Below are 27,974 nucleotides of genomic sequence, written 5' to 3'. Positions count from 1 at the left end.
CTGCCGTTTGGAGACAGGAAGAATGGGGAGGAACTGGCTTGGTTTGGGGAAGGGGGGTGAAGAGGGAGAAAAATAAGAAATCTGAAGTTTGAGTGGCCTGCGTGACTTCTGGGATGGCCAGGAGGCGTGGCCGGTCACTGGGCTCCTGTGCAAAGCTTTCTGGTAGGTCTGTGGCGGCTAAAGCATCCTCCCAGGCCACCTCCCCACCCTGGGGCCCTGCTGCTCAGAGAGGAAGAAGCTCCTGCAGCTTCCGAGCAGGCCCTGGAGGAAGTGAGCAGTGGGCCCCTTCTTTTGGCCCAGCCCGCAGCCGCCAGGCGGCCTAGGGAACCGGAACCTGCTTTTATCCAGACTACCATTGGAGCTTCCGAGGCCTTCATTTCCTTGTGTGGAGAAAGCAGCAAGGTGAGTCCTGTGGCACCTGGGCTGGGAGCGTCTCCCTGTCAGCCATGCTTGGGTGCCGGGGTCACAGAGGGAGGAGTCCCAGATGCCACGTGGAAAGGAGCCTAGAGTCTTAGCAGAGGTCACACCAGGTGGGACCCTGAGCACCCGGGACCCCTCCTGCCACCCCACTTATAGGCTGCTCCATCCTCCCTCCCCATTTCACGGAGTTGTTGAGGCGCCCACAGAGGCAAGGGCCCTGCGGTAATTCTCGTAGCAGCCCCGGAGCCATCCACAGCCAACCTGGGGCCAGAAAGGCCGATCCTCCTTCACCGGATGCAGAAACTGAGGCCTTGGGGCACAGGGGGACTTGCCCAAGGCTGGTAGGTAGTCCCTAGAGGTAGGTACCAGGTCTGCATCCACTGAGCCGGCATCGAACCCAGGCCCTCCTTTTAAAGGTAGGTACGTCAGGAACAGGAAGCAGTGGGGGTTTGTCCGTTTTTCCAAAGCCCGAGTGGGGAGGAGCGGCTGAAACCCAGGCCTCCTAACTCCAGGCCAGGGCTCTTTCCTCTTCCCCAGCCAAAGCCCTTAAGCCGGAATCTTGGTGTCCAATAGGAAGCTGGGGATTGAGGAGCCTGGAGTCAGTCCCAGGGGCCGGTCTCCCCGCTCCGTGACTCAGGGCATCAGGGAGCCCCTATCGTCCCCCAGGCTGCTGCTGCTCTGATGAACACCCCCATCTCACAAGCTCTGGGGCTCCCTGCTCTGATCGCCAACTTCTGCCTTGGCATCCCTACCCCAAATGTCTGAGTGAGTTTGTGAATGCTGGGAAAACCCAGGGGCTGAAGAGAGCCCAGAGGAGGGCAAAAGCTGCCTGCTAAGCCAGTGAGACCCCCCCAGGGGAGGAAGTGGGCCAAGGGGAACAGGAAGGGGCTGGGCTGGCTTCTGGGTCTGCCCCATCCCAGCGTGGGCTAGCCTCAGCCTCAGCCCTCAGCAGTGACGATGGGAGAGGCAATGATACCCTCTGTAAGCACTGGCCCTTCTGACAGAGTGTGTGCCTGGAGCTTCAAGGGGCCCCCAAACCGCCCCAGAGGTTGGGGATTATAGCTCCGTTGTGGACGGAGTGGAGTTGTGCGCTGAGTGGAGCCTCACTCAGGATTGAGGCCAGGCCACCCGGTGGGAGCCACGTCTGCATGGAGGGGACACACATACAGTAGCACTGGCACACCCTCCCATGGTTCTCTCGGTCAAAGGCTGGCTCTGGGCTGGCAGCCAGAGGGGTCAGGCCAGTTTCCACTTGAGGCCGCAGGGATGTCCTGATATCATTGTCCATGTGCTCACCTCGGCCAGCCCCTGCCGGCCAGCCTGGGAATCCCCCTTGAGCTCCACCCCTCACACTCCGAGGAGCTGGCTGTACCCCCTCTTCGTCCTGACTGCAGGGGTGGGGCCTCCTGTACGGGGGCTGTAGAAGGTCAGTGGGTAGTCTGCTCTGCCCTGACCAAGGGAGGACCATCCCCTGCCATGCCTTTGCATGGCCTGTGTTTTTGGCCCACGTGCCTGTCTCCTCCCCACAAAGTCTGGCTCAAGGTCCTCTCCTGGGCAGACGCAGTGACTCGTCCATCAGAACCTCTTGTTCAGAGGAGATGATGAGCCCGAGTGAGTTTGGGCCTTCTCTGTCCCCTGCATTCTCCAGGGCAGGCCCAGGAGGCTATGGAGCCAGAGTCCCTCTACGACCTGCTGCAGCTCCCCAAGGCAGTGGACCTGCCGTCAGAGGACGAGCTCCTACAAGGTGTGTGCCCATGTGGGTCCGAAGGTCAGGCCTGGGGGAATGAGGGTCCGTGTGGCTGTGGGAGACTGGCTGTGTCCAGGAATGTGCACTGTGCTCCACACTATCAACCCAGTTCTGCTCACCACGCCTCTGCCTTGCGTGTGACACTTGCCCCCATTCTGCTCCTGATACCGTCTGCAGAGATGCCCCTCTGGACTAGTGACAATGTCTTTTATTTTGGGGGGGACAGAGTCTCAAGCTGTTGCCCTCAGTAGAGTACTGTGGCATCACAGCTCACAGCAACCTCAAACTCTTGGGCTCAAGCGATTCTCTTGCCTCCACCTCCCAAGTAGCTGGGACTTCAGGCACCGGCCAGAATGCTCAGCTATTTTTTTGTTGCAGTTGTCATTGTTGTTTTAGCAGGCCTAGGCTGGGTTCAAACCCACCAGCCTCATGTATGTGAGGCTACGGGTGCCTACCCTACCCACTGAGCTGTGGGTGCCACCCTGGTGACAATGTTGATCATGATGATAAATGCTGACCGCTACACTTGCTGTGAGCCTGCTGAGTGCTGGCACCGCACTCAGCACTTCTTAGGCATCCCTGAAGGTGGGCATCATTGCCTCCTCTTTATAGGTAAGGAAACTGAGGCACAGTGAGGAACAGGCCAGAGTAACAGGTGATTCTGTTAGCTGTGCTGGGTTCTGAACCCAAGGAGGGGGCCCTGGACTCAGGTTGCACACACTCCATGCAGCCTTCTGAGGACCTTGTGGGGTGTGGAGCTACGGTCTGCTCTCGTCTCACCTGCGGGCCTCCTCACAGGGGGGCGGACATAGGATCAGAGTGGTTTGGTGAGCATGTGTCGCCTGGTATGATACTTCACGGGAGTTGGTGACCACTGCCCCCCAAATCTCCCTCCTGGGAGATGGTTTGAAAGAAGGATGCAGGCGGGTATCCAAAGCTGTCATCACACTGTGTTCTCTAAAAGGTGCAAACTAGCACCAGCACGCCAGGGGCAACTCACATGTCCCCGTGGGGCAGAGCTTTAGATGAACTCGCTGGAATTTATGTAACCATTAAAACATAAATGTGATAATGAAGAAAATGTAGGAAGTCTTGGAAAGAGCAGAATGTAACTTGCTCTAGGTCCTATAAATCCAGCCTGTTAAAGTAGGTGCAGTGGAGCAAGAATCCCAGTGCCAGAAGGGCCCCCGGAGCAGTGGGCGAGCCCCTAGAAGGGATGGGTGTCACCTGGAGTCTCCTGGCCGACTTCTTCACTGTCTGCTGTTCTATTTATAAACCGTGTGAGATTGAAAGCACCAGGGGAAAACTACGGACTTACGGTGGTAGGACTTAGTTATTTGGGGGAAAAAAAGTATTTTTTTGTTCTACTATTGATTTAGAGATATGCAAAATTCTGGCCAGCAAAGCCAGGGCACGGGATAATTCTGCTCTGGGAAAGGGGCAGCACCACGTACAATCATCTGCTCACTCGCTCACCAGCTCACACGTCCAAATGTGTGTCAAGAGCTGGTCGCGAGCCAGACACATCAGCCCGTGAGTCTGTGTGACACAGGGCTGTGTGATCCCCAAAGGTCTTCAGAAAAGCCTTCACCTGGGTCGCATGAGAGGCAATGCCTTTTTGTCGACTTAGGCAGGGTAGGCCCCACTGCTGATTCTGTTTCCCCCCGGGGAAGTGAGACCAGCTGATCTCAGAGGTTCCTTTTGGCCTTGACTTTTTGTGAGTTCTGTGAGTCCAAAATGTGGGAAGCTCCTGACCAAGGCCTCAGGGAAGGGGAGCTGCTGGTCCCTAGAGGGCCAGGTGGGTAGGCCTCACTGTCTCACCCACGCAAGGACAGGTAGACCTGAGTCAAGTCCCACCTTAGCCCCTTGCAGCCCAGTGGACCCATCATTCGTCCCTCTAACCGCTGGTTTCATTTTATACAGGGGGGTAGGCAGATAAAATACAGGACGCCCAGTAAAGTTTGCATTTCAGAGAATCAAGAAATAATTTCTGAGTTTAAGTATGTATCAGAATGTCAGTATTGGGGTGACTGAGGGTGAGCTGGCTAGGGGAGAGCCTCAGGGAAGAAGTGGCAGCACCCGGCTCCCTGGGGCTGAGGTTCCGGGCCCTGTGGGTGACCTGCGGGGAGAGCTGCCAAGCACCCTGTGGGGCTCCCACCTCTCACTCTGCTTCCAGGAGAAAAGAAGAAATACCTGACACCCACTTCCCGGAAGGACCCCAAGTTTGAAGAATTACAAAAGGTACAGCAGTCCTGGCCCACTGGAGATGGTCTCATGGACAGATGGGGCACCTGGTGGAGGCAGCAGAGCACACCTACTCCTGGACCTCAGGCTGGCAGGTGGTGAGCCCTGCAGCTTCCTGGGAGGCCTGTTGAATAGTTGCAGGAACCAACATTTATTAAGCACTGACTGTGTGCTTTCACACACACCATCTCAGCCAAGTCACAGGATTGGAGGGGGATCTGTGACCCAGGGAGGGGACAGTGAGACTTAGAGAGGTGCCCTGACCTGTGCAGACATGTGGCTGCCTGGTAACAGGGCTGAGGTTTGACCCAGGCTGTTGGCCCCTGAGCCCGTGCTCCTTTGCCTGCCCACAGCAATGGAGAGCTGTCAGGGCAGCAGTGGGCCTGAGCTGCCTGGAGCTCGGTTCTCTCCTTGGTCACGGGTCTTCTGCTGTGGCTGCTGGACCGGCTGGGCTTGGGACCTCTGCTTCCCTCGGCCCTACTCCTTCAACCTCTCTGTTGCCTCCTATAGGGAGACCTCCTGGCCTCCACCAGAGGCTCTGTGGGCCCTTTTCCATCCTCTGTCCCATCCCCTCACTGCCTCCATCCCCAGTCCCCCGCTTTGGCAGACATACCTGGCATAGCTCTGTGCTGGACCCTGGGGATGGGAGAAGGACCATGCACGATGCTGACGGAAGGGGGGTGGATGACTGGGCTGGTTGTGGCCTGCAGGGGGGCCCCTACTTGAGGGGCAGGGCAGAGGGGCTGGGGTATTTGCACACCACCTCCTGCCAGGGTGGGGCCTTAATTCCCAGCACTCTGGCCTGTGGAGCACCAGCGGGGTGAGGAAGGCCCAGCATAGCTGTGGGGGAGCAGGTCCAGGCTCACTCCAGGGGCGATGCCTGGGTGGGTGGGGAGGATGCCCAATAAACCTGCAAACTGGGTGGCTTAGGCCATGAGAAATATGTGCTCATGGTCCTGGAGGCTGGAGCTCATCAGCCAGGTGTTGGCAGGGTTGTTCTCTGGGGCTGGAGGGAGAATCCATCCTGCTCTGGGGCTGCCAGACCCTCAGCTCCTGGCTTGTGGCTGCATCACTCCAGTCCCACCTCTGTCCTCTGTGCTCTGGTAACACGCCCTCACATCCTCCTGAGACCTTGCCCAGGCTCCATTAACACCTGTATTTCTACCAGCCACCTCTTCAAGGCAATCCGTGTTTTTCCGTCAAGCATCCATTATTCGAGTCTTTCTGTCTCCGAGTTCCACAGCCGCTTCCCCAGTTTTAGGTGTCATTTTGGTAGTACCTGACTTTCACAGAGCTCAGGCTTGTGATGAAGAGAAGCAGGGGTTCTGCAGGAGCCCGGAGCAGGGCCTTAACTCACCTGGTAGATCAGGGGGGCTTCCCAGAGAAGGTGACGTTTGGCCAGGCCATGAAGGGTGGGTAGGAGTTGGCAGGTGCAAGGAGGGTGTTCCAGGTGAGGACAGAGCCGGGCCAGGTAAGAAGTGCCCCCATCCCCAGCCAGGTGTCCCTTGGGGCCCACAGGTGTTGATGGAGTGGATCAATGCCACGCTCCTCCCTGAGCACATCGTGGTGAGGAGCCTGGAGGAGGACATGTTTGACGGGCTCATCCTGCACCACCTGTTCCGTAAGTGGCTGCTCCTGGGGCTGCCTGGCCCCCCAACCTGACCCCTCAGGCCCCAGTGGCCAGGTTCGGGGGGATACCTGTCTCACTCTCTGGATGAGTCTGGGCAGGGGAGGTGGAGGCTCAGCCCACAGCCCACGGGAGAGGTAGAGCTGCAGCCCTCCCCCCATGCTGCCTCTCCCTAATGGAGCCTCTGCTGGAGAGTGAAGAAGCCCACTGCCTGCCCACAGGCTGCCCCAGATGCTGGAGAGGGAGTGGGCAGTCCTGGGTAGCTGAGGTAGCTGAGGCAGCTGGGGCAGTCTGGAAAATTCCAACATGCTTCGAAGGGGCTGTTCACTCTCAGGGCCACCTCCTGGCTCGTGGTCAGTCCTCCTCACAGGCCCAGAGTCACCCTCTCCCTGTGCCACTGTGTGGTCAGCTTTCATCTGTGCACGTGTCTTCCGCACAGAACTATGGCCCTAGAGGGCAGGGAGGGTCCAGTCCTGCATCCTCAGTACCTGGTCTTGGGGTAGGCTTGGCAACCTTTGCTGAGCTTGTAGATGGGCTGCCCAGTGGTCCAGCCAGCCCGGCTAATGCTTCCTGGTCACTTGTTCAGAACCATGCCATACCATCATTAACCCCTTTCACTGTTGAGGAAACTGAGGCTCTGAAAGGCCCAGTAACTTGTCCAAGGTCTCACAGCTAAGAAAGCAGGGGAGTTGAGACATACAGCCAGGAGGGTGGGCATTAGCCACTAGCCACACTCCTTGCAGAAGTGAGTGGACACGGTTGTGGGGAAGGCCAGGGGTGTGGGCACTGGGTGGTCTGGATGAGGGGGGCCAGCTCAGAGGGTGGCAACCTGCTCATGTCACACAGCCTGCATGCCTGTCCATCCTGTTGCGTGTGACCAGGGGTGTTCCAAGGTCACTGGGCATGGCTGCTTGCGGCTATGACTGTGGCCCAGGGCCTGGCCCCAGGAATATGCTCTCCAGCCCTCGCTGTCTGAAGCACGGGCCAGGCTCAGCCTCCCAGAGGGTCTCTGAGGTGCCCTGTTGTGCTGCCCTCCCCAGGGGCCCTCAACACCCTTTCCTGCCTGCAGAGAAGCTGGCGGCACTCAAGGTGGACGTAGAGGACATTGCCTTGACCGCTGCCAGCCAGAGGCGCAAGCTTGAAGTGGTGCTGGAGTCCGTGAACCGGAGTTTGCAGCTGGAGGAGCCACAGGCCAAGTGGAGCGTGGACGGTACATGGGGCTTCAGCTTATGCCAAGGGAGGGTCAGGACAGCTGGATTCTTTTGCCTTGAGGTGGCCATTCTGCACCCAGGCAGGGGACACACTGGGGCCGGGAGTGGGGCAGACATGAGTCATCTGGTCTGAGCCTGAGGGTCTCACTATAGCCCAGGGTGATGGCCTTGCGGAGAGCAATAGCCACTGCCGAGTCCCCAGTGCCCTGACACGCCCGCCACCCTGTCAGGTTTCACTGATCCATGGAAATGGAGCTGCTGTCCTGCCCCGCCCTTCTGCTCAGCTCTCTACATCCCCCCATATTCCGAATGGGAGAACTGAGGCTGAAAGCAGCAGAGGGGCTTCTCCTAGGCTGGACGGTGCTGGTGTCACAGAGTTGGTTTTCAAACCTGGTCTGATGCCCCGGCAGCCACCATGAAAGCCTCACGCTCAGCTGCTGTTTATAGTGTTGCCTGTGAGCTGAGTCCCATTCAGTTAAAATCCAGGGATTCTTCAGCCACTGCCTACCCAGCGCCATGAATGTCCTGGTGTCTAAAGCCCCGTCCACAAGGTGGACTGTCCCCCTCGGCTGTGTTTGCAAAGGTGGGGTGACCCAGGCCAAGTGTGATTATTTGTAGGACTCTGAAATGTCTCTCCATATTGCTGTTTTCCAGAGGGCTGGACACAGGCCTCCCTGGTCGGCAGAGGGTTGTTCTGATGACGAGGGACCCCCATTCAGCTGCCAGTTTTGGCCCCCTTGACTCTTACTAGTGCTCTTCTCCCCTCCAGCCATCTTCAAGAAGGACCTGCTGGCCACTGTGCACCTTCTTGTGGCCCTGGCCAAGCGCTTCCAGCCCGAATTGGCCCTCCCAAATAACGTCCAGGTGGAGGTCATCACCATCGAGGTAACGGCTGCCCTGGGGGATATGAACATGGACACTAAGCATCTTGGGGGTGCTGTCTGGGGCAGGGGCTTCCCCCAGTGAGTTTCAGGGATCTGTGAGAAATAGCAGGTCCCATTGGGACAGCAGAGAATTCTGGCTGGAGCTGGAATGGGCTACTAAGTCCAGTGGGGCTGCAGAGGCCCAGCAGGGGTGTGAGGGGGTCTGTGGGCCAGCTTCCCTGCTGACCTCAGCAAATGGCATCTGCCGGGTCAGAGGCTGTAGCAGGCCATGGCACATGGGCCACACAGGGCCATCTGTTCATGGCCATCTGGGAGCCTGCATACCACTGAGTCCAAACCACTGCTATGGTAGTGCTGGTGCCCTGTCCCCCTCTTTTGGAGGCCCACTTGGATGTCTCCACCATGGGTACTCCCTCTGGCCTGCACACTGCCTGTGCTGAAGTTAATGCCCTGCATCCTTGGCTCCTCTGGGCCAATTCTGAGCCCCACAACAGGGCACACCCCTGCTCCTGATTCCCAGGACTGCTCCCCCACAGCCTCTGGGCTCCTGGTGTGCAGGGGCATCACATCTGAGGCTTTACCCTGACCTGCCCTAACAGAATAAGCCATGTCCAGCCAAACTCAAAGTCATTTCTATTGTTTCTAAAACCATTGATTAAAAGTCTCTACTGAGCAGTTCTGTGGCTTTGTTTATACTTCTAATGTAAATCAGACATGATTTCACTCATTCACTCACCATGCATTCGTGCATTCTTGATACTGCCCCTCCTACCGTGAGAAGGAGGCAGCCATAGTTCCCACCTTCATGGGGCTCAAGGCTCCCGGGGAAGGACAGCTAAGCCTGACCGCAGGGCTGAGGGCTGCCCAGGAAGCCACCCTGAGCAGGGGCGAGCCAGAGCAAACTGGTCCCTCGGAGCTGCCTTGGGCCCCAGAGTTTCTAGGATTATAGGATTTCTTCTTCCCCTTTGTGCTTTCTTAGAGTACCAGGAGCGGTCTGAAATCGGAGAAGCTGGTGGAGCAGCTCACTGAATGCGGGTGAGGGCAGGCGAGGGCCCATGTAGGGTGGTCACAGGCTGGGAACAGGGCAGATCTGAAGCCTCCTCTCCGCCATGCTGACCCCCCATCCTGCAGTAGCATGCAAGAGCCCTTCTGTCCCCCTCCGGCCCCCACTGCCTCTCTTTGCCTGGCCCTTTCTGAGCCACCATGCCAAATTTTCTGGAGTGGGGACACAGAGTTGGGATGTAGGTTCTGCCCAGTGAATATAATGTCTTTTCTGGGATGTGAGTAGAATGTTCCTCTGCCCTGGCAAAGTTGCAAAAGCTGCAGAGGACCATGCATGGCCGGGGGTGTGGCCGTCCTGCCCACCCGCACGTAGCTGCTGAGGCCCTTGTCCACTTGTCCCCTGTGTCCAGGCTCTGCCTTGTCCAGTCAGCTTTCTGGCAGGACATTTGAGGGTCCTCCTTCCTAATCTAACTTTTACTGGAGGCCTGCTCCACACCTGGGATTAGGCTGAGTGTTTTAGCGCTCACTAAGTCCAGCCGGGGGAGTCAGTTTCCTCCAGCTTATAGAAGCTCAGAGGAGGCCAAGAAGGGTTCCCTCCTCCCTCCCCCCCCTTCACACTGCAGTCCCTGTCCCCTGCTGTCTCAGCCTTTGCCCTGCCTTTCCTCCCTTCTCTACTCCTTTAAACTCCTCCTCCCTGGGCTCTCTCCCTCCTCCCCTGGGAGCTGGGCTAGGCCTCCCACTCTTGGTCCAGGCTCTCTCCTGCTAGACGGTCCAGTGCCCACCACACAGGAGATACTCAATACCCGTGTGGCCCAGGGCCTCAGTTTCTCTCTCAGTTAACTGAAAGTTAGGCTAAATACCATCCCACATTGGCAATTTTGGGCCTCCGTGCAGGCCCAGGGGACTCGGTCTGAGGGCTGCAGAGAATGGGTGTGGCAGGTCTGCCTTCCCTGGCTCAGGGTACAGGTGGGTGTCACCCTGTGATGCGGCAGCTCCCTGGTGGTGTTGAGGATTTTCTGACTTCTCGTGTTAGCAATTGATTATTGTTTTTTTAGTTATGGATCATTGTGGGTAATGAGTTTCCCCAAAACTTCACCGCTTGAACAACAGGAAGCATTTCCTCTCCTTCTAGTTTCTGGGGGTCAGGAATTCAGGAGCAGCTGAGCGTGGTGGTTCTGGCTCACAGGCACTCAAGGGTCAAAGCCCAGATGTTGGCAGGGTCTGCCATCCTCTGAAGGCTTGATGGGGCCTGTTGGGACAGCACAGAGGCATTTATCCCCTCGACCCCCCCGCAGCAGTGGCCTTTGCGCTGAGTCCTGGGTCTCTGCTGCTCCCTGCCTCATGTGGCCCCCGTCCCCTTCTGAAGGCTGTGGTCAGAGGCATCTGGCCTGCCCTGGGCCCAGAGAAACTTGGTACCAGGGGGCAGAGGCAGGGCTAAAAACTTAAGGGCAAATCAAAAAGAACCATTCAAAGACAATTAAAATGGGGTAAAAGAAGGCGGGCGTGAAAGAGGAAAGGCCATATGGCGTCATCTATATGAACTTGCAGGATAGACAGAGCCAACGTAAGGCAGGAGAAGTTGAAGCAGCGGTAATGTTTGTGTGGGGCGGGAGTTGGGGGTGATGAAATGAGAGGGCGCCGCCGGCGCTGGGCAGGTTCTGTGTAGGGGGCGCTGATCGCACAGGTGTGTGTCTAGGTACAAACGCACAAGCTGCAAACTCAGGGCTTGTGCGCTTTATTGTACTTGTGACACACGCTCTTCAAACCACAAAAGAGCAGCGGATTCTAGGTGAGGCAGCCTCAGAGGAGGGTCTGGAATTCTTTTTGCCCCTTCTTTCCACCAACACCTCCCCTCAACAAAGCTGCTAGGAAAACAAGCGGCACTCCGGTTCCTGGCAACCTCGCCAGCCCGGAGGCTTGCAGTGTGAAGCAGTCCTAGGTCTCCTGATGTTTTTAACCACTTATTTGCTTTTTCTTCCCCACAATGTCTCCTTTAGCGCAGACAAGGACCAACCCTCAAGTGAGTACCTTGATAATGTAAGGAAACCACTCAGCCCTGACGGGTGTTGACGCGGACGTGTGGTGATGGGTGCTCGCCCTTGTTTCTCTTGGTCTGCTCCTGCCCATGTGTCCCCACTTTTGTCGGTCATCTCTCCATAGAGCAGCCTTCCTCCCACGAGGCAGTTCCTTGGGGAGTTATGATGCATGTGGCAGTCACGTGGAGCCTGTTGGGTACGTGGGCCCTGCAGCCAAGTGGCCTGGGCCCCACACTCATTCCCTTGCTCAATAGCCACACGAACTTGGGCAATTATCTCCACCTGTCTGTGCCTCAGTTTCCTCATTTGTAAGACGGGATTAGTAACAGCACTCACCTCTTGAGGTAGAGTTGAAGGTTAAAGGAGGAAACCTGTGGATGTGTTCAGTGCGTGTCCCATAGGGAGTGGTCAGTAATGCAGCTTGTGCTCTTGTGACAGAGCTGGTCACCAATCAGTTGATTGATCCAGCTGCTATTTCTTTTGTTCATCCACTCCTTAGTCAGCTGGCCTGTCAGTTGTTCGTCCACCATTATCCTTCTATCCATCCATCCCCCCACCTGCCCATCCATCCATCCACCTGCCCGTCCATCCATCCACCTGCCCATCATCCCCCACCTGCCCATCCATCCATCCACCTGCCCATCATCCCCCACCTGCCCATCCATTCATCCATCCATCCTTCTTACCTGCCCATCCATCCATCCTCCTTACCTACCCATCCATCCTTCACCTGCCCATCCATCCACCTGCCCATTCATCCCCTACCTGCCCATCCATCCATCCATCCACCTGCCCATCCATCCACTACCTGCACATCCATCCATCCATCTATCCATCCTCCTTACCTGCCCATCCATCCATCCATCCATCCTCCTTACCTGCCCATCCATCCATCCTCCTTACCTGCCCATCTATCCATCCATCCATCCATCCATCCATCCATCCATCCATCCTCCTTACCTGCCCTACCACTATTTTTCCTCCCTGCACCCTCCCCACTTCAACACAGAGCCATGGGCAGGGGGCTATAAGGAACATGTCACCTGCAGAGGTGGAAATAATGACCTGTGAGGAGCTTCTGAGACTGGGGGTGAGGGAGGCTGAACAGGGGCAGGGAAGGGATGGGGGTCTGTGTGTGTATGGAAAGGGCAAGAGGACATGGAGGTTGCCCAGGGAGCAGTGTTTTGGGCAGAGGGCAGCATGCAGGTGACGTCATGTGGTGAGGGCAGGGACACAGACAGGGCATCTTCTGTGCACGTATCTGCCTCTTCCATCCTGGATCTTCCCGTGACACTATTTCCTTAAACACAGACCAAGAGGCCTGGAAGGGACTGCTGGTATTTCCACTGTGTTTTTGAGGCATTTTGATGTGGGTAGTGCTATTGGTGAGACTTGCTCCCTTCACAAACGAGGGAACAGAGGCACAGAGACATGGTGGCACAGAGACATGGTGTGACTTGCTCAGAGTCACACAGCTGCCTAGTGGCAGAAGCTACAGGTAAACTCAGGCCAGTGTGGGTATTCAGTGCCCGAGGACTGTATCTCCACACAAAGGGTGTCAAGGACCCAGTTTATGCACAGAGGGCAGTAGTCTGAGGACTTGGGAACCTGAGGCTGGACCCAGGGCACCTGAGACTTGACCCAGGACCCACTGTTCCCAGGCACTGAGGGAACAGCTCAGTGGCTGAGGAGCTGGCCTTTTGCACTGGGCAGGTTCACATTCTCTGGGAGGTCTGAAATCCTCCCTGTCAATCTGGAACCTTGGTGGACCCAGCATCAGCCCCAGTCTGGCCCCTGGGGCTGTGTTTAAGGAAATTGTGTCACGGTCAGCCACCATGGCAGCACCCATGGAGGGCCTGGGAGGAGGATGCAGCCGAGCAGGCACAATAACGGGTAACAGGCGTCCCCTGTGGAAGGCACGCTGCCTACCAGGGTCCTGCCACATGCCTGGGCTCTGTGCCAAGTGTGAGTGTCACCTGCTGACAGATTGGATCTGCAGTGACCCCACCTACCAGGGTATTGTCAACTATTCTTTATAGAGCAGGAAACTGAGGCGCAGAGAGGGGAGGTGATTTCCCCAGGCCACTTGGCCAGGGAGTAGTGACTCAGATCCAGGCCTGTGTTATTCAAGAACTGTGATCTAAAACTACAGCTCCCTTTGGACTAGTGATGCTGAGAAACTTTTGTGAAAAAAAAATTCCATTTGGCACTGAGATAATAGCGTCGTAATGAGGTGTTTATTGGATTTCTGTCGGCAGAGGACGTCTTTGATGAATTATTCAAGCTGGCCCCAGAGAAAGTGAACGCAGTAAAAGAGGTAGGGGACCTCAAAGCTCCCATGGCTCTGGGAGGGGATGACCCTTCTCCACACCTGCTGTGTACACCCTTGCTCCACACGCTGCTGGGGTGGAGGGGTAGCACTATCACCCCTAGTGGGAAGGCGGCAAACTGGAGCCCCGGGCTGAGGCCCTGTTTATCCTCTGGCAGGCCATCATGAACTTTGTCAACCAGAAGTTGGACCGCCTGGGCCTGTCCGTGCAGAATCTGGACACTCAGGTGAGGACTCAGCTGTGGGGTCCCAGGCAGGGAAGGGCTTCCTGGTGTAGGCAGGAGGGAGGGATCCACAGGGTCCAGGACCCCACTGGAGGGGGTCTGAGGGTCACATCACCTCCTGGAGCCCCAGGTCCTGCTCCCCAGTGGGGCTATAGCTGGCAGGCAGATCGCCCTCCAGGGCCACGATGGGGACCCTGTGTAGCGGTGACTGTTTCACAAAACCGGAGTCCTTTCGGCTTTTCATTGCTTTAATGTTTTTCATTATAAGCAGTCCTATAACAATGCTTTTCATTGTTATAATGTTTTTCATTAGTCTTAGACTATCAGATACCAAAAGCGAAAGCACATGAGCCTCCACCGAGTGCTTGCGCTCGGTCGGTGTGGTGAAGCCGGGAGTGGTGACAACACAGCCTTGCCATCTGTGGCCCTGTGTCTCTCAAGTCACCCAGGGAGTTCAGCTCAAACCAAGCTGTCCCAGGAGCAGGAGCAAGACCTCGGGGTCAGGAGTGGGACCTCAGGGTCAGTGTTTCGAAGGTGCCCTGTGGTGTTCCTATAACAGGGTGGTGGGCAGAGCGAGCCAGGGGGCTTCAGGGTGGGCATGGAGCCTGCCGGACTCTGGAGGCCTCTACTGGATGTGGTGTTGTGGAGATCAGGCCACCTGGGTTCTGCCATGAGCTGGACCAAATGACTTATGAAGGTCTCAGCTGGAGCTGCTGACCTTGGACACACTCTAGGTGGACAGTAGCCAGGGAGGGGTGGGGCCACATGCTCCCAGGCCTGTAAAGCCCTCACTGTGTGGCAGGCCCCAAACACAGTGCCTCCCACACATCGACCCACGGAACCTGCCCAACAACCCCTGTGGTGGCAACTAATACTGCCCAAGTTTGTAAACGATCATGTTAAGGTGAAGAGAGGTTAATTAACTTGTCCAAGGTCTCGCGGTAATAAGTGGTCAGCTTGGAATGTAAACCCAGGCATCCGGGGCCATAGTTTGTGCTGATACCCATCTCACATGACGGGCACAAGAGAAGTTTGTGTGTACGACAACGTGGCTGGGTAGAAATACCCGACTCTGAAGCCAGGTAAACACGTTTCCATCCTTCCTGTGCCACTTATGACCCCTGGGTTCCAAGGACACATCCTCCACATTAGCGGTGAGACCTTGGGCAAGTTACGGGGCTTCTCTGAACCTCAGGCTCCTCTTCTTAGAAGATGGGTACAAGCATTCCAGTCTCAGAACTGTGAGTGATACATGAGCTGTGTTGAAGTATATTACCTGGCATACTGTGGATGTGCAATACATGATAGTTTGTGCTTTTATTGCATTTCACACAGGGATAAACAGGACAGTCTCATAGGGCTACATTCCCTGTTGTCTTTATCTCTCCCTTGCTAATAAAATGGCTTTTGGAAGCTAATAGCACATCCAAAGGTGGCATGTAAGAACTGTTCGGTAGGAAGGGACACTGAAGTCTCTACTATTCCAGTTGTATTTCCAAGGACTATCAGCAGGAAAGATTTCAGGCTCAAACCAATAACTAATAACACTGGAATAACGCTAAAACTAATAAACTAATAATGCTGGAAAAGACTTAATATGAGGAAATTCCATTAAGGACTTTGAATGGTGGTGTCTCCAATCTCCAGTCTTGTGTTTTGTATCTTTGAAGAGATTCAATAGGATTCTATTAGCATATGATATGCTGATGGCAGGGATGATGGGTTTATCTCTGAGCATACAGACAGAACAGACAGAAATATTAATGTGGCAGCTGGCAGAATGAGCCTGTTGTATACTTAATGATGGAATAATTGTATACTTAACTCTATTTTCTCCTGTGTTTCTGTAGCTCATGGACCAGTGAGTTGTTTAAAAATGATGAGAGACCATCCCAAAGCGAGTTTAGAGATGGCTCTTTTTATTGAGTGTATACTATGTAGCAGGGAGCCTAAACTGCTTGATATGCATTATTTATAGCAATGCTGTGGGCTTGGGAATGTCTTCCTCATTTCTCAAAAAGGAACCTGAGGCTCAGAGAGGTTGTGTAACTTCCTCAGGGCCACACAGCCTGTAAGAGGCAGAGCAGGCTCCCCTGCCTCTCCCACCTGAGAGCCCAGTCCCTTCCTCTGTAGTTCGCAGATGGAGTCATCTTACTTTTGCTGATTGGACAACTGCAAGGCTTCTTCCTGCACTTGAAGGAATTCTACCTCACTCCTAGCTCTCCCGCAGAAATGGTGAGTTTTCCAAAGATCTTCCCTGATGGTCCTCTGGGTGGACAGATCAACGGAATTGGCACAACTGTTTATTCACTTCCAGGTGAAGTGAAGGGTAGAGGGAAGTTTGGTTGTCTGTATGTCTATATGTCCATGCCCCAACCCCCACCCACCCATCTATCCATCCACCCACCCACCCACCTACCCACCCACCTATCTGCCCATCCACCCACCCATCCATCCACTCATCCACCCAACCATCCATCCACTCACCCATCCATCCATCCACCCATCCACCCACCCATCCATCTATCCATCCACCCACCCACCTACCCATCCACTCACTCATCCACCCACCCATCCATCTATCCATCCACCCACCCACCCACCCATCTACCCACCTATCCGCCCACCCACCTATCCACCTACCCACCCACCCACCCAACTATCTATCCACTCACCCATCCATCCATCCACCCATCCATCCACCCACCTATCCCTCTATCTGCCCATATATCCACCCACCCAACCATGCATCTATCCACCCACTCACCCATCCACCCATCCCCCACCCAACCATCCACCCACCCATCCACCTATCCATCCACCCACCCACCCACCCAACCATCCACCCACCCACCCATCCACCCACCTATCCCTCTATCTGCCCATCTATCCATCCACCCACCCATTCACCCACCCATCCACCCACTCACCCATACCCACCTATCCACCCACCCACCCACCCATCTATCCAACCATTCACCCACCCACCCATGCACCCAAACCTCATTCCCTAGCAGCCTGTTTGCAGGCTTGTGCCGTATGGGACATAAAGATAATTGGACACAGCTCCTGCTGTCAATGACCCCCCAGAGTACACCCACTGTAGTCCCAGTGATGTAAGGACTTCCAGAGCCACAGTAAAGTGTTGTTCATGCTGTGTGGGTCAGAGAGAGACGTGAAGGAAGGAGGCTGGTGTGATTGCCAGGAATCAGGAAAGATGCATTAGAGGCAGCGTGGGGGTGATTATGGTTTCATATGCAGAGTTGTGGCGGAAAAGCTCCCCAAGGGGAGGAGCAGCATCAGCAAAGTCTCAGAGGGAACAGGAACAGGCAAGTCTCAGGGAGGCATCTGTGGTTCACTCTGGCTGCAAGGCTGGAGGGGTGGAAGGCAGGAGTTCCCATGTGCACCCCAGAGGCTGGTGGGCGGGTTGGGAGGTGGTATCATTGGGCCAGGCAGGACAGCAGTGGCCTGACCTGGGAAGGAGGGATGGAGAGAACCACAAAGCAGAGGGAGATGAAGAGGTGAGGTGGAAACACCCAGAATGCAGATCTGACCGCCTTTTTCCAGGCAGCCTCTGAGCCCTGCGGGCCCTGCCTCCCTCTGCTCTGCAGCCTCCACCCAGGCCCCTGTCCCAGGGGTCGCCCCAGGCCTTGAGCTCACAGACTGTTCAGACAGGAGCACCCTTTCTGCTTGGTAGACCTGCCCCATGAGGCGAGGGTATGATACTACTTTCCAAATGAGGAAACTGAGGTCTCTGGGGGCGGAAACTCCCCCTGCTTGTCCCCTGGCAGAGGGAAGGAGCACTTCCTGCTGGAGAGAGGCCCAGGCTGGTCTCGTCTCTCGTCCACCCACCAGCAGCTTTCTGCCTGCTGTCTCTGAAATGGGCTGATGTTCCTGACCCCCTGGCAGGCCACACAGGCAGTAAGAAGGAGCCATCAGTGTGTGGTTTCTGCCCCCCCACTCTGCACAGGAGGTAATGCTGGAGGTGTGGTCCCTTCGCCAGGGCAGGAGGACCTCAGGGCCAGCCTTTAGGGTTCTTTCTGTCCCTTGTCATGCCTGGCAGTCCCTGGTGCTAGATCAGGCCTCAGGGCCTGGCTGGGCCCAATTCTAGGCTAGGTGCCCCCAGTCTCCCCAGCCTGCTGTCACCGGGACCTTCTTTCACACACCCGCCCTGCATACGCACAGCTCAGCCTCTGCCCTGCTTCAGTGGAGCCAACCTCACAGGTGCTTCCGTACAGAGCCCTGGCCACCCCCCCGGCCACATCCCTTCCTGCAGTCCAGGCCACAGCTGCTATACCCCAGCCCCCAACCGCCCCTGCCTTCTCCGGTCTCCACCCAGGCCTCTCTCTCGGCCCAGCCTGTCCTGGCTTTGCTGCCCTCTGCTTGCCCAGGTGCCGCACTCTGGCCCCTCCCAGCACTTCTGTGCCCCTCAGTGCTCTGTAGTCCCTGGATCCTGGTCCCCTCATGTGCCTGGCACTGTCTGCCTAAGCCTCGCCTCACGTGGCCTTTATTTCATCCCCACTGCACACCCTGTGAGGAGACAGGGCAGAGTCGTATCTCCAGATTTACAGAGGGGTAAACTGAGGCCCCGAGAGGCTGAAGGGCCTGCCCAGAGCCACTGAGCAGCCCGATAGCCAGTCTGACCCAGCTGCTGGCTTCTGTGGGTGTGGTTTCTGCCTTCCCTGGGGGCAGGGGTGCCCTCTACTTGATAGCAAGAGCTGGGATGTTGGGCCCGAGCAGTCAGTGTCTGTGGTCTCCAAGGTCATGGTAGGCGCTTAGTGTTCAGTGGTATCAGTCAGCCATGGCCACAAGATGCTGCATAAGAAACGGTCTGAAAACTCAAGTTCATTCCTTCTCACAGATCAATGGGTTGGCTGAGTCTGGTTGATCGAGGCTCAGCTGGGTTCTGTCACTCATCTGAGGGCTAGGTGACCAGGCCTCCTGTGCTACACATCCCTCATCCTCCTCCTGGAAGCAGCAGCTGGCCGAGGCAGAGACACATGAGGCCCCAGATGGGAATTGGCACCTGTCACTTCTACCACGGCAGGCCCTGTGGCCTTGATGGGGACATGGGAGAGCCCTGCAGGGTGCATAGGTACAGAGCTAAGTGTGTGGGTGCAGGAGGGGTGCAGGAGGGGTGCAGACTCAGCCCAATAATGTGATTTCCCACAGGCACAGAAGACCAACTTGCTGAGAGAGCCTCACACTGGGCCCCTGAGTTGGGAACTAGTCCCACCCTTATTTCCACATGAGAAGACAGTTCAGAGAGGTGCAGTAATCTGGCCAAGAGCGCCCAGCCAGTTTGGATGGGGTCAGATGGCCACCCAGCCTTGTCTGTCTCCAAAGCCTGGCTTGCTCCCTATTTCTACCTCTCCTGCATGTGAGTCCTTCAGGAGGCAAAGGGGGACCAGGGCTCAGGATGGTTGAAGCCAAGACTGAGACTGTGGTCAGAGCCTCGGTGTAGAGGGCAGGACACTGAAGTATGAGGAGAAGATGCGGGAGGAGGGGCAGGGCAGGACCACCGGCAGGCGGGCCCCCCAGGCAAGGGCTCAGACCCAGCCCCAGAGCAGCCCCCGGGGCTCCTCCTCTTTGTTCCCCAGGTGTTGGGGCTCCCCCGGACTTTGAGGCCCCTGTCCATACTTCACACAGCCCAAACCTTAGTTACCAGCTGAGGACACAGGTTCAGTCCCCTCCCCGTGCACAGCCAGCTCACGGAATCCACCTGCTTCCCAGTGTGAGCCGGTTAGATGGTGGGGAAGGTAGCACCTCTTAGCTCAGACCCCGAGGACACTGCAGGAAATCTCAGCTGCATGAATGCAGAATGAAAATGCTAAAGAGGTCGTTAGCTAAGAGGGCGGGGATACCTGCGCAACTGTGGTGGCAGAATGGCCCCTTGAAATTGGATTTCTCATTATCAGACCTTCCTTGCCAGTGGTGTTAGCGTGAGGCTGTTTGTTCTGGAGAATGGAGTTAGGGACGGGGGTAGGGGAGAGGGGATAGTTTGCTTTGCAGATACCAAACTGCTGGAACTGGGAATCTGTGGCTCCTGCCACATCCAATTATTTTGTCCCACGAGGATTTGAACGCATCCTCCCAAGTCAGGTCTTAACCTTCTCTTGGCTGATGGAACAGGGTGGTTTTACCTTCCTCATCTCAAACTGTGTGCAAGAGAAAAATGGCACTTGGAGTAGATTGTGGTGAGATGGCCCCGGGTCAGCCCTCTGGGATGTGACCTTTGGTTCAGACTGAGCACCGTGGAGGGAGGAGTATGACAAACAGAAGCAGGTGTGATGATGGTTACAGGTAAACTCCATGAGGGCAGGCCAGGTCTGTCCTCCATCTCTGTTGTGTGACCAGTACATAGTACACGATCAATAAATATTTTTTAACTAAGTGACTCTATGACACATTTCAAACACTGGTCCCCTAAGGTGCTCTGTGACAAACAGGTTCTAGGATGAAATGGGGAAATAGTTAAGGTTCATGATACCCACGAACATGTTCAAGGCTCTGAGAAGTCTGCAGTGAAGAACTTCCATATTAATTTCTTTAACCCAACAGTTTCCAAAACCGTTTGCCTGTTTCCCCCTGTAGCTGGACACCGGCTCAGCCAGAACACTGGGGCAGAGAGTACGGTGCTGTGTCCAAAGTCTCCGTGTCTCCTTCTCACTCTGACTTTTACTTTCTATGCAACCTGCAAGCAATGTTTGTGATGAGAACATGAACCAGAAACAGTTGCTGCCCTTGTTTCCCAGAATATGCCAGGCTGGGGGGAGGCCTTGGGGTCACAGAGGCTGGACAGCCAGGTGGAGCTCTGTTCTGCTCACGCTGAGGTTCCATCTTGGCCTCGACATCCTCAGAGGTGTGCTCTGCCTGCTTGGGAGTGTTGTCATGATGGGGTAGCCTTGGTTTCTTCTTCCTGTCAACTATGGAAGGGACAGCCCTGCTGAGCGGGTGGCCCCTGGCCACACTCTGCTTCCATCTTGGCCCTGCCCCCATCTCGGTGGCCTTGTCTCTTCCATGTTCCAGCAGTGACCCTCCCAAGTGGAGAAGGACTCACCGGCCTTCCCCACCATGGCTTCACCATCACCACCTTCAAATCTTGCTTTGTAGCTTTCACTCGGTCTGTTGTCATATCTGGTGCACATGTGTTATGCACAGGCAGGCAGGCTGGCTGGCAGGCTGTTATTCCCCTTATATAGGTGAGGGAACCGAGGCCTGCCGAGATAGCTGGGGTCACACATGTGAGGGGCTGCACAAATATCCCACCCAGATCCCAAGACTACCCCTGCCCACCCCAGGAGGTGACAGGGGTGGCCTGGCAGGGCTGGTGTTTCCAGATGAGGCTTACTTGGGCCTGTTCACCCAATGCGTGGGCCACCTGGCCTCTTGGCAGGTGGCTGGGTTGCCGTGGGAACTGCCTGGCCTGTTTGAGGGTATGGTGGGGCTGGGATGGCCGGGCCCATGGGGAGGGAACACACCAGGTGTGAGGTCACACAGAGAATTAGGAACATGTTCTGATTCACCCACACCCACTTTTCCTACCACACTAGACTGCTGCCCCAAGGAGAAGGGTGGGGGTCTCCATGGTTGTGTTTAAGGCCCAAGGGAGAATGTAGAATGAAAAAGGGTCACTACACTAGGTGATGCTGATATGGGGGCTCCCACTGTGTCCTGTATAAGGCTCGCTGTGGTCAGCCCCCTTTGTGGGAGAGCTGGTGGAAGGCCCCCGGGGGTGGGGAAATTTGGTGTGCTTGAGTTATCCAGTGACCAACCCAGGGTCTGAACGCCAGGTGGGATCTGCAGGGGGCCATGTCTGAGGCTCCAGCCCAGGTTGGGGGGACAGTCTCCAGCTTGCTTTGTGGCAGACTGGGCTGACCGGATACTGCCTATGACCTGAGCTAAGCTGAGCTCTGGGCCACTTTGAGCCTTGATCTCCTAACAGTGCTTTGCCCAGGGAACTCAGCTGTTCTGAGGGCGCCTCTGCCACTCAGGGATCCTTGCTGTGTTCTCTGGCTGGACCTCCTCACCAGGCAGGACTCCCACCAGGGGTCACCTCCATCAGGAAGCCCTCCCCCCCGGGGGGCCCCCTCCTTAATGTTTGCCTTTTTCACTAGAGCAGGCCTGTGAGTGGCTGGGGAATAATGCCCTGTCCGTGGGGGCTGCAAGGGGACACTGGCTGGTCATTGATTGCAGATGTGTTCAGGGATTCACACTTCAGGTGGAAGCTTGGGTGAACTCAGGTGGAGGTCATGGACAACAGCATGGACCTGGTACTTGGGGCCCAGGGTCTGGGCTGGGGCACATCTGAAGGGGCCTTGTCATTGTAGCTTCACAACGTGACCCTGGCCCTGGAGTTCCTGAAGGATGAAGGCCTGCTCAGCTACCCCATCAGCCCTGAGGGTGAGTGTGGCAGATGTGAGCGCCATGGCCAGCTCTGGCTGACCAGCCTCATTCAAGAGCCACAGACAGGGCATGGGGGTGAGCACGTTTTGGTGGTGTCCTCTTGCTTGGTGGGGTGGGTAATGACAGCTTGCCAAGGCTTCCTGGGAGGGAACTGAGGCCCTAGTGGAGGGTTCCTGGGGTGACGAGTGGACAGAAATCTCTGGGGAGCCAGCCCGTGAGGAGTTGCTATGTTGGGAGCACTACAGGGGATAGCGGGTCATGTGACACACACTGGTGCCGGTTTGCCAGCGAGGAACCCCTCAGTCCCCTGCAAAGCAGGATGGCTGGTCACCTCCTGCCCCCCGCCTTGCTCCTCTCTGGCCTGCAGACATTGTGAACAAGGACGCCCGGAGTACCCTGCGCGTGCTATACGGCCTGTTTTGCAGGCACAAGCTGAGAGTAAACATGGATGGGACACCCCGGGGAAGCACAGACTAACCCGCACAGCCTACCTGCTGGCCCCACTGGATGGCTGGGGGACGCCGCCTGCTGCCCTCCTACGTCTGTGACTTGGCCCCGTCCTATCTGTGTCTCCTGGCTCCATCGTCTGAGTATCTCAGGTGTGGACCTGTTTGGAGTCAACATTTGTCTTTGCTCAATTTGTTCTAATAAAAGTATTTCTGGGAGGATTCTGGGAGCCTGCAGGTGTCCATCTGAGTTGAGCCCCCAGGTTTCTCTTCCTCTGCAGGCTCTCATCACTGAGTCCAGGGCAGCAACAGCCCAATGGCAGGTTATGGTTACCTTGTGCTTGAGGCCGTCAGTGTCAGGCTGATGGCCCAGGCCCTGGGCTATCCCCACCCAGCTGCCTGCCACTATGTCTCAATGGGCCTCTGTGTCACCATGCAGAGGCATGAGCCGCCAAACCCCCGCCACACTCAGAGTAGCTAATTCAGTCCCTTGCTAAAGGAACCGTGGCCCGGGCTGACCTCTGTAGCTTTGATGGTGAGTTCTGCCCAAAAGTCACAAAGAAGAAATCTTTGTAGTAGATTAGTGGTCAGGTCATCTCCACTCTGTCCCCAGAGAGCCATGGTGTCCCAGTCTCTCCAGTGAGACTCAGCAGTTTCTCCATTCATTAAAAAGGAAGAAGAACCTTATAGAATTGATGATCGGGCAGAGTCTTCCCCACACCCCACTTCCCCTCTTCCTCTGGAGCTAATATCTGATGGGACCCAGCTGGGAGGAGGCAGGTGAGGAGGGTAAAGCCAGAGGGAGAGCGCTGCTGCCCAGGCTGCACTCCCCAGTGGGGGAGGGGCTGTGACTTTGGGGAGACACTTTGGAGGAGGTGTTGGGGAGGCAGGTCATTCAGGCCAGACCAGCCCTTCCATAGCCAATCCCCTTTTGCAGACCTCTGGCCTGTCTGGAGAGAGACCCGAAACCAGGTATGCAGCCCCAGGCCAGCCTGGGAGCTGGTGTCCGAGTGTGCAGGAGTCTTGAGGGTTCTTCCACCCCGCCTTCTGACTCACAGGGCAGACTCACGTGGGCTCCATTTGGGCTTTCAGCCATATCAGATGTGTCACTCTTTTTCTGAACCCGCTTTCCCTCCTGCCTCTAGGAAATGTCCTTCCTCCCGCACCAGGTGTGGGCTTCCCATATCTGAAGCCAGCTCCCTCCACCTGCTCAGGTACCTTCCACTGAGGTGCTCCCTGTAAGGCCTCGCCCTCTCTGTCCTGGAGCTCCCTGTGGGCACAAGCTCAGCCTCTCCCCTCTTCACACCTTGCTTCATCTTTGAAAGCCTGCAATCCACACCCTGTTTCCTGGAGACTGTGCTTCTCACTGACGTGGACCTCACCCCTGCAGGCTGGCTCTGTCTGGCTGCTCCAAGTTCTCACTCTCATTCTGTTTGACAGTATTTTTTTTTAATTTCAAATTATTTAATTTTGTATAGCTGTATTGAGGAAGAATTTTGCTATTGGCAAAATTTCCCAATTTTAAGTGTACAAGTTGATGGGTTTTGACAAATGTGTACAGTCACATAGCCACCACGGCAACGATCAAGACATAGAACATGCCCATCACCCCACAAGTTCCTGCATGCCCTTCCACAGCCAATCCCCTTCTCCAGACCTCTGGCCCTGGAAACCACTGCTCTGCCTTTTATCATCTTCATTTTGCCTTTTCTAGAATCTTTTATAAACTGTATCATACAGCATGTTGCCGTTTGTGCCTATTTTTTTTTCACTTAGCATAATACTGTTGACATGGCTCACACTGTTTCTAGTATTAATACTGCATTCCTTTCTATTGTATGGTTGCACAATCATTTGTTTATGCATTTGCAAGTTTGGGGTTCTTTTCAGTTTTCAGTTTTTACGTTTAGTATTGCTATTCACGTATAAGTCTCTGTGTGGACATATGCTTTCATTTTTCTTGAGTAAACACCTAGGACTGGAATGGCTGGGTCATATGGTAAGTATATGTTTTACTTTATAAGAAACAGCCAAACTGTTTTTCAGAGTAAACATACCACTTGGCATTCCCACCAGCAATGTATGGGAGTTTCAATAGTTCCTCATGCTTGTCAACACTTGGTATTGTCAGTCTTCTCAGTTTTAGCCATTCTAGAGAATTCAGTCGTATCTTATATTGTGGTTTTAATTTTATATGCCTAATGACTAATGGTATTAAGTGTCTGGGTTGGCATGGGCTGCTGTAACAAGATATCGTGTGTGTGTGTGTGTGTGTATGTGCGTGCATGCATCTCTGTGTGTGTGTGTGTGTGTGAGAGAGAGAGAGAGAGAGAGAGAGAGAGAGAGAGAGAGAACACTTTGGTGTCCTTTCTTCTTCTTATAAGAAAAGTAATCCCATCGGGAGGCCACACTCTCATGACCTGATCTAAATCTAATTGTCTCCCAAAGCTCCATCTCTAAGTGCCATCACATAGGGTAGAAGAGCTTCAACCTCTGCCTTTTAGCTGGAGGGTTTAATCCATTTACATTTTTTGTGGTAAAATATACATAACATAAAATTTACCATTTTAGCCATTTTAAGTGTGTAATTCAATGGCATTAAGTACATTCATACTGTTGCACAACCTTCACTCACCATCCATTTCAAGAACTTTTTCATCACACTGGAACTCTGCACCCATTAAACACTAACTCTCCATTGTCTCCTCCCTGCAGCCACTGGCAACCACTATTCTACTTTGGCTCCATAAACCTGATTAGTCAAGGTACCTTTAGTCTGTTTAAATTTGATGCAATTATTGATACCATCTGGGTATTTACTTTCCGTTTGTCCCACTGGTGCTTTGTTCATATATTTTCTCTTTTCTTATTTCTTTTGGAGTGAAGACTTTTTAATGATTTGGTTTATTTCTATTATTGGCTTACCAGCTGTGTCTCTTTGTTTTGTTTTCCTAGCAGTTGCTCTAGACTTTACAATATATATTTGCATTAGTGTCCTGTAGTTGATGTAATAAATTGCCACAAACTTAATGTCATTAAACAACAGAAATTTATTTTCTTACAGTTGTGGAGGCCAGAAGTCTGAAATTAAGGTGTTCACAGAGCTGTGCTCCATCTGGAGCCCCTACAGGAATTCTGCTTCTTATCTCTTTTGGCTTCTGGTGGCTACCAGCATCCCTGCACTTGGAGCTGCATCACTCCAACACCCACCTCTGTGGTTGTATTGCTTCCTCCTCTTTTCTGTGTGCCCTACCTCTGGATGTCTTTTATAAGGGCAATTGTCACTGGATTTAGAGTCCACCCAGATAATCCAGGATCATCCTATCTCAAGATTCTTAGTCTAATTACATCTGTAAAAACCTCTTTTCCAAACAAATTAACATTCACAAGTTCTAGGGATTACCATGTGGACAAATCTTTTTGGAGGCCACCATTTAACCTATTATGACATCTTAAAGTTATCACAGCGTACTTTTGAATAATATTACTTCTGATTGTCATATGTCTTATTTCTATATTTGTTATAAATTTCTCAAAACATCATTTTGGCTTAGAAATGTCAATTGTCTTTTAAAGAGATTTTTAAAAATTGAGAAGAAAATATTCCTTACATATTTACCCACATAGTGTACTTACCATTTCTGATGTTCATTGTTCCTTCTTCCATCTGGTATCATTTTCCTCTTTCCTAACGGGCTTCCATTAACATTTCATGTAGTGCTGGACTAATGTTAATGAGCCTTCAATTTTGAAAATTATTTGGAAAGATATAGAATTCTAGGTTGACAATTTTTTCTTTCAGTATCTTAAAGATGCTGCTCCCGTATTCTGGCTTACATAGTTTTCAGTCAGAAGTTGGCTGTCATTCTTATCTTTGTTCCTCTGTAATGTGACTTTTTTCTTAGGCTGCTTTTAAGGTTTTCATTTTATCACTATTTGTCAGCAACCTGATTATGATGTGTCTTGGTTGGAATTGCCTGTGTTTCTTTTGTTTTCGGTTTACTGAGCATTTTGATTTTTATCATATTCAGAAAAACATTGGCCATTGTTTCTTTACAAATTGTTTTGATCTCCCTTGATCTCCCTTCTCCTTCTTGGATGCCAAGTACATATATATATATATATATTTAATGTGGCTTCATATTGTCTCGTAGACCACAACTGCCATCTTCATTTTTTTTTTTTTTTCAGTGCTTTTTCTTTTCGTGCTTCATTTTGGAGGATTTCTTTTGCTGTGTTTTCAAGTTCATCGACCTTTTACTTGGTGGTGTCTACTCTGCTTCAATCCTACCCTTTGCATTTTTTTTTATCACTGAGATTGTGTTTATTCATCTAGAGAAGTTCAATTGTAGTCTTTTAAAATATCTTGTATTTTTCTCCTCATCATACTCATCTTTCTTCTGCCTTCATTAACATATGGAGTGTATTTATATAATGTTTTAATATCCTTGTCTACTAATTCTATCATCTGCATTCTTTCTGGATTTTTTCTATTGATCGATTTTTTTCCTGCTTATGATTTGTGTTTTTGTAATTTTTTGCCCGTATGATAATTTTTAATTGGATGCTGAACATTGTGGAAATTTACATTGTTGAACACTGTCTATTTGTTTGCTTTTAATATTCCCTTACATGTTTTACAATTCTTTCTGAGATGTAGTGAAGTCACTTGGAACCAGTTAGGTCTTTTGAGGATTGTTTTTCACTTGGTGGCAGTGGGTCCAAGACGAATTCTAGTTTAGGACTTCTTTGGTCCTGCAGCCGAGGCAATACCTATCTGAGGACCCTTCCATATCCCATGTATTAGGAGGTCTCTTCTCTGTGGCTGGTGGGAATCACAAACTATGCCCTTTTTGAGCCTCAGTGATTAATTTATTTATTCCTTTCCAGTGAGTTTTTTTATAGTATAACATGCCAAGAAAGTTTCCTTACATACATGTGCAGATCAACACTCGACCAAGAACTCAAGGAGGACTTCTGTAGATCTTTGGAGCCCCCCTCACCCCCGACCACTACCACCTTTCTGCAATACCTTCTCTAATTCTTCTGTCCCACAAATTAGAATTTTTTTGTTTTCCCACAATCTAAATTCTGTCTATTTGCCTCTAAGCTGTGTTTGGGTTCTGCTCCCTGAGCTGCAGCCTGGGAACTCTCTCCAGGCAGTGAACTGAGGTGCCCACGGGGCCCATCTCACTTTGTTCCCTCTCTTAGGGATCACATTTTTATGCCTCCTGTTGTCCAGTGCCTGAGAAACATTGCTTGCAGATGTTTTGTCCAGAAGACAGAAGAGTAAATTCAGACCCTGTTCTTAGAAAATAGCCTTCCTGTTGTCAGAGTTGGGTCGTCTCAGCCCCAGCCTCATCAGGTGTCCCTGACTCAGGCTTTTCTTGGGTGTCTG

The 27,974-nt window shown here is 53.6% G+C and overlaps 1 protein-coding gene across 9 annotated transcripts; it reads left to right on the top strand.

Moving 5' to 3' along the window:
* The first annotated feature begins 45 nt into the window (after nt 1-45).
* On the top strand, nt 46-22,798 carry PARVG (parvin gamma). 9 transcript variants are annotated; one of them, XM_053585133.1, is made up of 15 exons: nt 46-402; nt 577-836; nt 2,069-2,164; nt 4,344-4,408; nt 5,930-6,032; nt 7,108-7,248; nt 8,019-8,134; nt 9,113-9,168; nt 11,133-11,155; nt 13,430-13,488; nt 13,659-13,727; nt 15,858-15,959; nt 18,897-19,104; nt 22,055-22,127; nt 22,498-22,624. In XM_053585133.1, exons 3-14 carry the CDS (start codon nt 2,086-2,088, stop codon nt 22,093-22,095), a joined length of 1,062 nt encoding a protein of 353 aa, XP_053441108.1. In that variant the 5' UTR covers nt 46-402; nt 577-836; nt 2,069-2,085; the 3' UTR covers nt 22,096-22,127; nt 22,498-22,624. The 9 variants fall into 9 exon arrangements, with proteins under 9 accessions (XP_053441108.1, XP_053441105.1, XP_053441110.1 ...); XM_053585130.1 differs by lacking the exon at nt 577-836 and having other exon boundaries at nt 47-402; XM_053585132.1 differs by lacking the exons at nt 46-402; nt 577-836 and adding an exon at nt 875-1,185.
* Nucleotides 22,799-27,974: the final 5,176 nt, after the last annotated feature.

Source organism: Nycticebus coucang, chromosome 3, assembly GCF_027406575.1.
Source record: "Nycticebus coucang isolate mNycCou1 chromosome 3, mNycCou1.pri, whole genome shotgun sequence".
NCBI lineage: Eukaryota > Metazoa > Chordata > Mammalia > Primates > Lorisidae > Nycticebus > Nycticebus coucang.
The sequence above is the reverse complement of the archived record's forward strand: the minus strand, read 5'-3'. Positions and strand labels throughout refer to the sequence as shown.

What these genes read in the sequence shown, in the direction of transcription:
- PARVG (XM_053585128.1), top strand. Translation starts at nt 2,659, where the DNA reads ATGTTGATCATGATGATAAATGCTGACCGCTACACTTGCTGTGAGCCT. An exon ending in GGCCAAGTGGAGCGTGGACG is followed by an intron (nt 7,249 to 8,018) that starts GTACATGGGGCT and finishes TCTCCCCTCCAG; the next exon opens with CCATCTTCAAGAAGGACCTG. An exon ending in AAGTGAACGCAGTAAAAGAG is followed by an intron (nt 13,489 to 13,658) that starts GTAGGGGACCTC and finishes ATCCTCTGGCAG; the next exon opens with GCCATCATGAACTTTGTCAA.